This window comes from Triturus cristatus, chromosome 2_2 (assembly GCF_964204655.1).
Source record: "Triturus cristatus chromosome 2_2, aTriCri1.1, whole genome shotgun sequence".
NCBI lineage: Eukaryota > Metazoa > Chordata > Amphibia > Caudata > Salamandridae > Triturus > Triturus cristatus.
This window is the reverse complement of record NC_140582.1, coordinates 360,546,373-360,560,266: the sequence shown is the minus strand read 5'-3', so window position 1 is coordinate 360,560,266 and position 13,894 is coordinate 360,546,373. Positions and strand designations below refer to the sequence as shown.

At 46.1% G+C, this 13,894-nt stretch overlaps 1 protein-coding gene across 27 annotated transcripts in view; it reads left to right on the top strand.

Moving 5' to 3' along the window:
* The first annotated feature begins 1,446 nt into the window (after positions 1–1,446).
* The window catches only part of CAMK2D (calcium/calmodulin dependent protein kinase II delta), a 708,539-nt gene continuing 696,091 nt past the window's right edge, over positions 1,447–13,894 (top strand). For 19 of the 27 annotated variants that reach the window (XM_085641477.1, XM_085641470.1, XM_085641473.1 and 16 more), the window contains exon 1: positions 1,474–2,083. In XM_085641477.1, the coding sequence (XP_085497603.1) occupies positions 2,019–2,083 (65 nt within the window). In that variant the 5' untranslated portion in view covers positions 1,474–2,018. Of the gene's footprint in view, positions 2,084–13,894 lie in introns of all 27 variants that reach the window. The other 8 variants (XM_085641461.1, XM_085641467.1, XM_085641459.1 and 5 more) reach the window with 2 other exon arrangements.

Here is a 13,894-nt window from a genome sequence, read left to right as displayed (position 1 = left end):
AAATGTCATAATCTCCCATCTCAGACGAACCTGTCCCCAGCCCAAGTCAATCTACTGCGTTCGGACCTCTATCATAATTTATAACACCTTCCTTTGTGTAAAGCACTTCATACTGCTATATATAAGTTCTATAAATTCTGTAAGTTCTGTAAATAAATGTTTTACTATTATACAAGTTAATGTCATTTAATTGACCCATCTTGGAAGAATGAGTAGGCTTTATTAGCATTCGAAGAGGTAAATTGCAGATTACCACATGTTTCAACAATCGTTGGACTTGTTAAATGATCTTGTTGCATGCAAATTACCTTCGTATTTATTGTTCTGCTACTTACTATTATGTATGTAGTTTCTGTAAATCTTTTGACCACCGAGCGTCTTGCATAGCGCGGGCCCGGGCAAATAGGGCCACTTTTAGCCAGGCCTTTTTCTTCAGCCAATTGAAGGAAGCAGGAAAAGACACATGGGTTAACACTGCTAAAGGGATGGGTGAAACTACAAGTCCCACCAGGCTTCATGATGAAACCTTAAGATAGTATCACTAACTGAAACTTACCCCCATGACACGGGGCTAGTGGACAGCTGCTCTGGAATCCACGGAACTGCATTAGCCATCAGCAAGGGCTTCGTGCCCCCCCCCCCCCCTCCTCCCTTGGCAGCTACAGCGGGTTGGGCTCTTTAGGGGCCCTCAGCAGAAAAAAATCTCTTAAATGACATTATGAAGGAATATAGCATCGATAGCAAGCGGTAGCAACGAAACAAGAGATGGGTAAATAGAAAAGGGAAAGAAGGAAGAAATATTGATTAGAGGGAAGGGAGAAGGGAAGCATGGAAGGACGAGTGGGTGGATGAATGAGTGGGTAGAGATAGGTGAATGAGTGAATGGATAGGTGGTTAGAGAGGATGGCAGAGAGGATGATAGATGGCAGGATGGTAGAGTGGTTGTAATGATGGATGTATGGATGGATGGATGGGTGGATGGATGGATGGGCTGAATGGGGAGAGATTGAATGATGCATGAAAAATGAATGGATGTAAGAATGTAAAGGTAAAATAGTGGATATCAGTGGGTGAATGGTAGGATGAAATGATGAATGGATAGATGCTTGGATGGAAGAGAGAGGGGAGCTCTTCTAGGGAGGGGTTGGTTCGCCTGCTTTGCTTTCTTTGTGCCATCAGAGCTTCATTTCAAAGTGTGGGGTACTTTAATTTTCTGGCTATTCCCTTGGCTATCATTACCTTAAATATGTTATACCTCAGGGATTGTTGAGATTTGCATTTGCTCCGCTGTTGGCAGGGGTTGGCGTTAGTTAGTCGGTCAGTGAAACACGGCTGTAATATGCCAGCAAAAAAATCTTTCTCAAGTTCAAGACTCTTTAGCTTACTCGTTCTCTATGTCGTCTGCACTGCACGTACGTGACCGCTAGAGGGGGGCGTGGGACAGATAAATGAGGTTCCTCCCTGCAGACTTTCGCAGTCATATGTTCTTGTGCTCTCACACGGGGAGGAGGAGGCCCATCCACTCCTGAAAAACACAACTCGCAGCAGCTCTCCCAGGGCTGCGGAAGGAGGTGCAAGTCTCAGAGGTGGCGAGGTTTCCAGCCGCTGCGTTTACAGAAGAAACCTATCCTACCTAAAACCGTATCCATCCAGCAAAGAGGGCGGAGAGATTCTAACGAATTAGGGGATATTTCATCTGTTTGCCTTTGGAGGATTGCGCCTTCTTGCGTCGCTTTCACTTGTTTTTGTCGCTGTCTCGGGCTGCCCGGGTCCCTGGAGACCGCCTTTACTTTATTTCATTTCTTGCGCGGTGGAAATTGAGATAACGCCAGAAGAAACATCGTGCCCGGAATCGCAAAGCAGGCTGAGGGGGGAGTGAAAGCAGCAACAGGAAGCAGCCGCGGTGCAGGGGTGCTGCTGAGAGAGGAGAGGGAGCCCGTTTCCTGCTTAGCTCCGCACCTGGTACTGCTCACACCCTGCCTCGCCCCAGGCGGCATCACCAACCCGGAGGAGTCGGCATGGCGTCCACAGCTACCTGTACACGCTTCACAGACGAGTACCAGCTCTTCGAGGAACTTGGAAAGTAAGGAAACCCCTGAGATCTGTTTCCCCATCTCCCCCCCCCCCCCCCCCCCCTCTCAAGCCTGGTTAAACTCTTTCACCTACCCGTAGAATAGCCCTCCAACAGCTACCCTACCCCATAGGCTTTACCACCCTTTCCCTTCTGAGATTTTCAGGTCCATGTGGTTTTTTGTGTTGCATTCTGGGACATGCAGTTTTGTGTAACCAATTATAAAACCAGGACCACATATCCCAGTATGCAAAGGAAAACCAGGACTGGAGTAGCTAGCCATGCATGGGCAAGCAAAAGGTGGCAGTTATGCAACCCTATCCGAATTAGCTCGATCACCCCTACCCGGGATACCTCTACCACCTAAAACTAGATATCTCGGCCAACGCCACATAGGTAGCTTTACTCCCCACCCGAGCTAACTTTACTCACTCAGCATCCCTCTATCATGGCGAGCCCACCAATTATACCTCCTTTGGATGTTAGCCGGACTATTCTTAAGTGGATTAGCTGTGTCACCCATACCTGGGTGGCTATTCCACATCTGCCTAGGTTATCTCTGCCCCCTCTACCCAGGATAGCAATACCACCGCTGCCTCGGTGTATGTGCAACCTCTAGATATGCTATCTATACCTCTTCAATCCAGTACTTCCGTCCCTGTGTAATCAATTCAACCTTTGCCTGTTTAGGCCTGCCATACCTACCCGGCTGGTACTACACCCCCTAACTGGGCTACCTCTATGTCCCACCCGGGTTACGCCTGAAAGCTTAACTGCTGTTCACGCCTGTCTGAATTAGCACTTCAGCCCCTTTCTGGTTTATTACTCAAGCCCCTTTCTGGTGTTGCAGTTCCGCCCCTTATCATTGCTAATCGCTGCTGAGGATACTACTATCACAGCTAACTGCACAGTCCCTATCTAAATTGGCTGTGTCTCTTTCCCCCCCCCCCCCCACATTGATCCATGCTAGCTCTACCAGGACCATCCTGGTTGTCCTACCACCCCTACACAGGTTAGGTGTTTCCATAATTCTATTAGCTGTTTGACCTATACCTGAGTAGCGCTGTAACCCTTGCCGGGTCTAGCTCTACCACTTCTCCCTAAAATATCTCAATCATCCTGCCATTGTTGCTCTTAAATTCCCCCCCCCCCCCCCCAATAATGTAGCTCAACTAGCCCCCTCAGGTTAGTATTACCTCTCTCATGTGGGTTATTTCTTCGAACTCTACCCATTTAGCACTACTATGCCTTCCCAGGTTGTGCTTCAACCTAGAACCTCTAGCTTCGTTATCTCTATGACCCCACCCAACCGGTTAACTTTACCATTGCTACCTAAATTAACTCGCACACCTCTGTCCAGAGGGTTCTCCTAACCCACACCCTTAAGCTTGACCATCTCACCCTTGGTAACTGTACCACCCTGCTTAGGTGAGCTCTGCTCCTCTAGCAACTGTAGTTCTACATTGGCTACACCTGTAGCTCTACCACCCTGTCCAGTAGCTCTACCACCCATACCCGGATACCACTACCATCCTTACATAGATTGTTCAACCCCCCCGCCCCCTCCTACAAGAGTAGCTTAGCAACCCTTGATTTGTGTGTCTGGAGCTCAGGTGCCAATTCTTTCCTGAGGTATTAGTGACACTCTTCCAGTGGGCGCTCTGCCACCTATCCCAGGCTGTAATGCAGTCACGACTACCCCACCCCCGTGGCATATGTGGGACGCCAGTGCAATCCCGGGATATTACCTGATGCCTCTTTTTCCCTCCACGGAAGCCTCAGTCCCTGCTCTCGTGGTTAGGGATAGCTCTGCAACCCATCTCCCCCTCTCAATGGAAGTTATGCCCACATTCCTGCTTAATCCACCCACCCCAGGACATACCTTTCACTCAGACACTCTTAATCTGCAAGGACCTGACGTATCATATCCTCCCCTCCCTCGTATAGCATGTGCCACCCCCTCACCATCCTCTTTCCTTCCCAGGTCTTTCGACCCTTAACCTGATTCAATCGTGACACCCATACCTGTAGAACATGTCTATCCCACATTTCCCCTATATTGAGATTATGGCACTCCATAGCCAGAACCTGATTATTATTGGATGAGCTAAACACCTCAACCTTACTAAAATGTTGGTAGGTCAAACTTGTCGAAATTTAACAGGGGAAATCCATATGGTAATTATTGTATCATGTAGATTATCGTGTGTTTAAGACCAAAATTCACATGTTATTCCCCAGAAACTCCCAATAGGTGCTATTTATCACACTTGATAAATAACCAACCTCGTGGTATTGTTATTAAGAGGACGCGATAAATACTATCTATACTTGTAATTTGGCCTTAAATTGGGTAAATAAGCATCTGTTGCTGAGTATCAACATATTCACGTGTAGCTATTTCACGTCATGTGCTGGGTGAGCGGTCCTACCACACACCAGGTTGAGGGGGTTCTTGTGGACTGCACTCCCTGATGCAGGGGGGATCTCGCCCACTCCAGCCACCTATGGTAGATTAGGCACCCCTGCTTGTGCAGTGTAAATCCTCGCCTCCATTTTCTGTTCCAAGAGGAGCTCTTGGTCTTGCCCACTACAGCGTGGTCAATGGGGACTCCGGTCTCTCTTGGAAGCTCTGCCCCATACTTCACTCGGTCATGTTAGGGGAAGGAGGAAATCACGCCTCCCCGCATTCCTGGGTATTTCTTGCTATGTGCGTTGCTGCCTCCCCGGGAGTACCCCCTTAGAAGGTCTCTTGGGCGAATTCTTGCTCCAGAGTGGTCTGCCAACCCTCCCCACTTTTTAACGTTACCCAGATTGGCTGGGCTGATTAAATGATGCAGTACTGGTTGACAAATTATGCAGCGCATCCTGGGACATTATTATTTTGACATTAATATAAAAGGCATCCCACGGCTAGAGAAAATTCAAAAATATCTCAAGGAAAAATATGTTCATATTCAACACATTATGTGCAAAATTTATTTCACCATTAAACAATACTTTACTCTTGTTTGGAAGCACGGGGACACCACCATTTTCTTCTGATTCAAAGAGTGAAACAGTTTGTGTAACGCATACAATGTTGCACTCGGCAGAGAATAAGCTGCCATCTGCATGCTTCGGTGATGAAAGGTTTGCTTATTTCAATGCGGGTATTCCAGAAGTGTTTGTAAAAGGGGTTTGCAATTACATGTGGCTGTGTCGTCAATGTGTGTTTTTATTTTTATTTTTATTATTACTCTCTAAGAAACGGCTCTGCAGAACAATATTGAGCATTGCATACATGATTTAAGTGTCTCACTATGAAACGTTGTAGGATTCAAGACTTTTAAAGAATAAAAGTAACACCTTTGCGTTTTTTTCTTGATTCAGCAGTGTTGAGAAGTCTGTAGTGTCATATGAATTTGCATGGATAATGAAATCAAATACGTCGAGGACAATTACTGTTTATTTCCACCCTGTATGAACGGCATTTTAAGTATGCAAGCTTTTTTTCATACTGCAGGCGAAATCCCAACCCCAGTCCATCAACTGGAGATCTTGATAATATATGGACACCAAGGTTAACTCTTTACTGCCTGCATACACCAAGCATCATGTTAGGTACCAGCTAACTTTTGCAGTGTAATGTGTCTGCCAATGTGTTGCAGGCGTGGCCTAATTCTTTCTGTTGGTGTCTGCCATCTCCCTCCCCAGTTTATAGACTCTTACCTCAACCAGTCCATGCACATCTCCTTAACTATTACACCTGCCCCCCCCCCTTGCTTCCCGGGAGTACGCCGAGGACTTATTTCCCTCATAGTAAATTTTACGGCTTTCTTCTCTACCCGAGATGCTGCAATCTGTCTGAATGATGATCAAGCGCTGCCTGTCTCTCCTCCACCATATTCCTGAGGTGGGGGTGGGCATTTCCTGTCCACCCTCCTCTGCCTGGTCATGGGCCACATGATTGAAACTTGAAGCTGATGCAGTAGGTTTCACTTGGGGGGCATCAAAGCATGCCTGTTGTTTTTATGAGTAGACGTCCACAATTGTCTCATAAACAAGGAACGTAATTGCGCCTCTTTAGATGTAAACGAGCCCACGGGTCCCCATCCAGTATGCTTTATATTGAAAAAACGTTCTCTTCCTTTGAAAATGTGCCTTTAGTTTATAGTAGAGTGAAGTCAGGGGGAGCACGGTGGGGAGGGGGCCTACTGTGTATCGAGTGATGCATGCACGTTCAGACAGGCTAATTAAAGATATTCTCAGCATGTCACATAACCCTCCTTTAATAGGTGGGTACAGAAGCGCGTCTTTCATAGATGCTTACAGAGACCTCCTTCCCAGGGGCTTGGACGGCTGCTGAGGAGAGGCCGCTGCCGCCTACCCGGGCCTGCGCGCTCTCAGACAAGATTGCTTGTGATGGGTCACACTTGCTGGCCGAGCTGCCTTTGTTGACAGCCTCTGCCGGCGACCTGGGCGGCTCCCGCTCGAGCCTCGGCGTACAGGGTCAGTGCCCTCAAGGGCTGGGGTCCTGGGCTGGGCCGCGAAGACCACCACCCTTCTAAATAACACGTTTTCCATGCTACTATTTTTAGCCCCCCTTTTTGGCCGTCACCATTCTGTTATCGCCGGGATTTAATGCAGGCTGAATGGCGGTGCTCGAAGAAAGGCCTCTCCAGCCATGACGTCCCCTTCTCGCGCATGAAGTTCAGGAGAGTCGTGGTGCGTGTTTGGGCACGCGCAGCGCTCCACGGAGGGCTAAGCGTGGAATTTAATTATGTCTCACAGATTCAAGTCTTGAGCGCATGGAACCCGTCAATATACCTGCTCGGGTGGCGCGGGGCCTGCGACAGGTTGACCTCCTCTTCCTCCGTTATCAGTTCCAGGAAATGGTTGGATGGAGAAAAGGAACGGGACAGTGCGTGACCTGGGGCGGTGTTTTCGCACCAGGGGACTTATTTTCATCACCCGACTGACAGGGAGCGAGTCAGGGAATGTTAGAAGTGGGAAAGGAGGAAGCAGAGAGTACAGCAGCCGTGATATAAGCGGGGCAGAAAAGACACTGCAAGGGATATTATGTGAAAAATGCAGAAAATGGAAGCTGGTGGAAGAAAGAGGCACGAGTTGGAATTAAAACTAGACGTAGCTGGTTGCAGCAACCTCTCTTGCTCGTAGTGGACAGGTACTCAGGTCTTGCACTTCCTTCATTTGAAAGGGAGAGTACCTGCGCTTCATAGCCGGGATGCAGTACAGGGAGAGTAGCCAACAGGTTGTCTGGGATACGGAGTAGTACCTACTCTTTTATACTTCCATTTCAAGCCCTGGCATTTGGCCACATCTGTACCATGCCAGTGAAAATAAACATGTCCCAGTGACACGGTTTTTAATGCAAATATACTTAGTTATTCACACAGTAGAGCGAATATTACATGAGAAAAACACTTTACTGCTGCACAGACTTCATCCATAGAGTAACTTAAAATGGGGACCTTGTTGTGCCACCCTGTCTCCTGATGATGACTGCCTGTATTTTTTTATTTTATTTATTTTAAAAGTTTTATATAGTGCTAGCTTGACCCGTGGGTATCGGAGCGCTTTACATATACACAGGAGATAAAGGTTGCATTACATAGCATGATCTAAGGAAGCAAGAAATATATAAGCAAAAACATAATAATTGGGCAAACGGTGAGGGGGAGGGAGACCAAATAAAGTAGGTGGTTGGCACAGTCCAGTAACCATCTATCCTTGAAGGTCAAGTGAGGGGGGGGTCAACTAGGTTATCAGTGTCTAGGTTAGTTGACCTTGGTCGGTAAAGAATTTGTTGAGGAGATGGAATTTCAAGTCCCTTTTCAAGCAGGAGTAGGGGGGGTTGCATCTGAGGTCTCTAGGAAATGGGTTCCACACCCTGGGTACATTACCAGAGAAGGATAGACACTGAGTGGTTTTCCTTTTCACTTTCGGAGGGATGAGAAGAAGTGAGTTGGAGCTTCTCAGAGGTCTGGATTTTCCTGCTATTACTAGTTTGCTGTTAAGGTAGTTAGGAGAAGGTGAGTGAAGGGTTTTGTGTGTGTGATGCAGGCCAGTTTGTAAATACATCTACCTTCCATGGGAAGCCAGTTGAGGGAGTTGAGAGCTGGTGTGATGTGATCAAGTCTTTTTACACCAGTGATGAGTCGGGCTGCCGTGTTTAGGACTGACCTTAGTGGGGCTAGGTGAGCTTTTGGTGTCCCTGTTAGCATGGCGTTCCCATAGTCCAGTTTGGAGAGGACTATGAGTTGTACTATTGTCTTGATCATTTTGGGGAATGAAAGGTTTAATTTTCTTGAGGTGTTTTAGTGAGTAAAGCGCACCTCTTGCAGAGTTTTTGATGTGGTCTTTCATTGATAAGTTCTTGTCCAGGGTAATGCCTAGTGACTTAACCGAGTCGGATAGGACAAGGGAGCAGTTTAGGGCATCAAGATTCTTGAGCCACTCTTGGATTGGTCGGTGGTTACTTTTTGGAGAGAACAGTATTAGTTCTGTTTTGTCTGGGTTCAGCTTTAAGTGGTTTGCGTTGAACCAAGATTGGATCTTGGTTAGTGTGACATTGAGGTGACGGATGTCGCTGGGAGATTTGATTTTGTAGTACATTTGAGTGTCATCTGCATATTGGTGGTAGTTAACTCCTGCTTGTTTCAGAATGATTGTCAGGGGTTCCATGAAGAGATTGAAGAGGGATGGTGAGTGGATCGATCCTTGTGTTACCCCAAGTGTGGCTTGTGTTGGCCTCGAGAGAAAGGAGTTGATTTTAATTTGTTGCGAACGGTGCTGAAGGAAGGAAGTGAACCATTTTAGTACTAAGCCATTAATGCCAGAGCGCCTCTTCAAAGTCTCAAGTAAAGCTGGATGATTTATTGTGTCGAATGCTGCAGATAGGTCAATCAGGATGAGGAGACAGGCTTCGCCTTCATCTGAGGCTCTGTGGATATCGTCAGAAATATTGAGCATCGCTGTTTCGGTGCTACAACCTTTCCTGAATCCTGATTTGAAAGGTGTCGTGGAGGTTGAAATCGTCAATGTGTTTGTTGAGTTGTTGGAGAACGCACTTCTCCAATGTTTTAGCTAGGAACGGGAGGTTGGAGATTGGTGGGGTCGGCTCCTGGTTTCTTGAATATGGGTGTGATTTGTCCTAGTTGAAGGGAGTCTGGGACGCAGCCTGACGTGAGAGAGGAGCTGATGATTTTTGTCCAGAAAGGGGTAATGATGTGATTGAGTTGTTTTACTATTGTGGATGGGAGGGGGGCCATAGTGTGGGAAGAGGGCTTTAAGCTTGCAATTATGTTGAAGACCTCGTTTTCTGACATGAGTTCGAAGTCTGACCAATGAGCATTATTTTTTGGTTGGAGGCAGACCTGGTTGTCCTTGGTATGATCTTTCTGTTTGGTCCAAGGTGCTTGAGGGGGTGCAGGTTAAGAGGGAGGGGGATTTGAGTTTTGGATGAAGGATTATCAATTTTTGTTACTTTATCTGTGAAGAAGCAGGCAATTTCTTCGCAACGATCTTTCGTGGCTTTGATTTAGTGTGAGGATGTGCCGTATGTTTGGCTTTTAACAATGTTGAAGAGTTCTCTAGGTCTGTTCTTCGCCTGGTCTAGTTGGTTGCGGAAGAAGGAGGCCTTTTTTCTGAAAATGTTTATTAAAATTATTATTTTTTTTAATGTTGGTCAGCCGCTTAGATCTAAGTAGCTTAAGGTGTAAAGTCGATGGGTTTAGTCTCCAAGTCCTTTCCGACTGTCTTGAGTTGTTGTCTTTCGTTATTAAGATCCATGTTGAGCCAAGATTTAGATTTGATTGGTCTCAGCTGTTTGAGTTTGAGTGGTGCTACTTGATCTAAAACCTCAATCATTGTTGAATTAAAGTGAGCTGTGAGGTCCTTAGCCGACAAAGTGGAAGGCTGGGGCTGTAGAAGGGAATGAATCCTGGATTCAAGTTCGGTTATAGGGACTTTTTTGGTGCTCCTGGTCCAGTGCTTCAGTACGTCAGATTGCATTGGTTGGTATCTGACTTGCGAGTCAATATTAAACAGTATAAGGTGGTGGTCAGACCAGTCAATGGGAGAAATCACTTTCAGAGAGATCAGCTCATTTTTAGTGATGATCGCATCAAGAGTTGCTCCATTGATGTGAGTTGCTCCATTGATGTGAGTTGCTCCATTGATGTGAGTTGCTCCATTGCAGAGTTGTTTGCGGTTGGTTATTTCAAGCAGGTTGGAGAGGGTCTGTACTATGGTGTCTTCTGGGTTATTCCAGTGGATATTGAGGTCACCCAGGAACACGTCTTTCATGTCTGTTAGGGAGAAACGTGTTATTAGGTCGGTTAGTTCTTCGGCAAAGAGGGCCCGCTCCCCTGGAGGATGGTAGATGATGTGAAATTTGATAGGCGTGGTGCCTTTGCCTGTGAGTTCAACACCCAAGTATTCAAGAGTCCGGTATTATATGGGTTTAAGTGTGGTAAGCTGTATTTCTACTTTGTGAATGATGGCTAGTCCGCCACCCGTTTTGATAGGTCTGTCATGTTTTATGATGTTGTAACCTGGGTGGCGAGTATGTCTAGAATGGGGGTAGAGTGGTCATTGAGCCAGGATTCTGTGAGGAATGCGATGTCTAGTTCATGAGCGAGTGAAACTTCAGCAATGTCTGTGGCGTGTTGTACTGTTGATCTACAGTTGAGGAGCATGCAAGATGGAGGACGGAGAGCCTCACTGTTGGTGTGTGCTGTGTGGATAGAAGTGTATTGAGACCTGTAAATAAGTAACCCTGGGCGTAGTGTGGCTACGCGGAGCATCACGGAGTGTGCCCAAATCTACCCGCACACTCCGCATAGCCCCCCTACGCGCCACCTGCCTCCCTCCCGCCCTCATTTTAAAATTACTTAGAAAGTTAAAAATAAAGAAAATTACTTACCTGAGCTGCCGCGTCCCAGGGCTCCATCTTCCTGATTCCTCGCTAGCTTCTTCCTCACACATGTGCGGATGCCCACGCATGCGGATTTCGAGAAATGCGCGGGCGTCCGCGCATGCACATTTGTGAGGAAGAAACTAGCGAGGAATCGGGAAGATGGAGCCCCGGGACGTGGCAGCTCAGGTAAGTAATTTTCTTTATTTTTAACTTTCTAAGTAATTTTAAAATGAAGGAGGCGGGTGGCGGGCAACTCTGCTCCGCCGTGGTGTGTGCGTAGTGTGCCTGCTACGCCTACTTTGCGAAGCGCGAAGTAGGCAGCACTACGCACACTCCGCGAGCGGAGCACTGCGCCCATCCTTATAAATAAGCAGGTCTGTTAAGTTCATGTACCTGATGCATAAGCAGTTTGTCGTCTCTTCAGCTTAGATTTAAGAGGTACTCTCCTGGCTGCTGAGATATAAGAACAGGTTTTTCTTAAAGATTCCCAACTACTGTTGAACTGAGGTGGCAAGTTTTTTTGTTTTTTTTTTGTTTGTTTTTTTGGGCGGCGGCATCTAGATGGAATTCTTTACCACTGCATCTGTGCCCGGAATAGGACTTGCTGACCTTTTAAAAACCAACAAAATGCTTGGATATTTCCTAGCTTTATCTCCTAGTTCTATTTGGCATTATGATGTTTTTATCAATAATGTCTGATTTGTTTTGTTCTTTCAGTACCAGTGCACTTTAGTCAGGGTGGATGTCCAGGTCTGGTGGCTCAGTGGACTAATCGTCTACTGCAGGGGCCTGTGTTCGACCTCTGGTTCAAATCCCAGCGGGTCCACTCAGCCTTTCATCCACCTAAGGTCGATAAAATGAGAATCATTGAATTGGGTAACAACAGACATCTGTTATTCAGCGCCAAGATACCCGTAGTGGTGAACGTGCACTTTACAAATAGATGTTATGTTTATGTCACGTTTTATAAATCCTCACCATAAATAGAACGGCCCTTTCAATAGTTACTAGACCTCTTTACAGAGATTTTAATGACCTGAAAGTGTGTTTTTTTTTTAAAAAAAAGCATATACATGATAAATCCCCTGGCATAAACAATTTTTACAGATGCCCGGTGTATTGATGGAAGGGGAGGGGCCTTAAGACCCACTGGCGGCATCACCTATGGTGAATTATGGCTCCTCCACACACTTAACAATGGTAATAAATGGCATCATGTACAGGGTTCATCTGCATATTTAATATATCTGTTTAACAAACTAACCACTTTGGGGCCACTGCAAATTGAGAAGAGGTAATAGATGTCCTACGGTGTGAAAGTAGGTAAGAAGTAAGTACTTTGAAGGCCATTCATCCATAATCTATTTTTCACAAGTTCTCCAAATTCCCCTAAGTCACGTGAACCCTTTTGTTTTTAGGCCGAAGCCTAAAAATAGGATAGCTGTCTTATTATAAAGACATAGTAGGGAAATGCTGAAAGCTTCCCTAGAAATAAATCCCATGCCCATTGCTTACCATTGGCATTCTGTTTTATAACTCAAATTTGCTTGCTTTCTATTCACTGTATTTGTTTTAGGCTGTCCAGCATGCCTTTGGCTCTCCTGTTTTTGCTCGCCTGTTTACCACCTCTCTGATTGGCTACTTGTATTCTTCCGCGAGTGCTCGCTTTCTGGGAACGTTTCTCTTGTGTGACCGTTTTTTGGAAGTCACTCTATTAAAGTCCATATGTCTCCCTTATATACGCTAATTCACGAAGCCGCTGCTCCAGTAAATGTGCTGTATTTCTGTGAAAAGGTTTCCTGTCTTGCTACGTGACTGATGAACTTTTTGTGTCAGAGATCAGTAGAATCAATCAGGAACAATGTTCTTGTAGGAGCTTTGTGTTATTTTTGCAACAATGCGCTCTACCACTAGCTGCATAGCACATCCTTGCCACTCGGCTGCTAGAAACACTTGCCACACTTCTCAGTACACACATGGATTTTTCACAATACTATGACTTCAGGCATGTAAAAATAATTCACCCCACTCTGAATATTGTCCCAGCACCACTGGTTCATGCCAATTGCCAAATGTAATTCATGTTCGGGCCCTGGTTGATACACTAATTTTCAACTATCGGGCACACGTTTCTCAACTTGTACTTCTGCACTGAGTGTTAACACAAGAGGTGCTGAAAGACTAGTCTTCATCAATGAAGCTAATATGCAGATTACTGTATTATTATCAGTAATTCACATTTCAAAAAACCGATGCTAACGAGATCCTCTGACACAGTGCAGGAGCACATTCAGAGAACTTTTCACAAGAATCTAAAAGTACACAGTGATGAAATCAAAAGCGATCAAGAAAGAATGCGCACAGACATTATAAACGACAATTGCATTCTTCACCACATTGTGCAGTCTCCTTATTCGATTAATATGGGCTAGTTTAAGACCCCCGCATCCGCTGGGAGGTCCTCATGCTCCCCATATGAACTTGGTGGCCTTGGTGTCCTTAACTTTCAACTTTATTTTTATGTTGCCCAAGCCCATTATGCTTTTTTACTGGTATCACCCCGACTCCTGGTTGCCAGTTCTAAAACCTGAAGGATCCCAATTATCGCAATTGCCGATGTCCACTATATTACCTCATTGTGTGTCATGATACCCCAACGCTATACACATGCTTGCCACTACTAGTTTGGCCTGGAGACAACTGCTCTGATATTTGGGTGGCAACATCCTTTATTCCCATGTCTCCCTCTGTCTGGCAATCCCTGGCTCCCACTCACTTTAGAGCAGTTGGTACAGCGTGTACTAGGTGCACATGGCTTTGGGACAATGGGTGACTTGTTTGAAGATGGTACACTTGAATCCACCTGAGCGCTAGCTCGAGGGGTGTGGGGACGATCCACA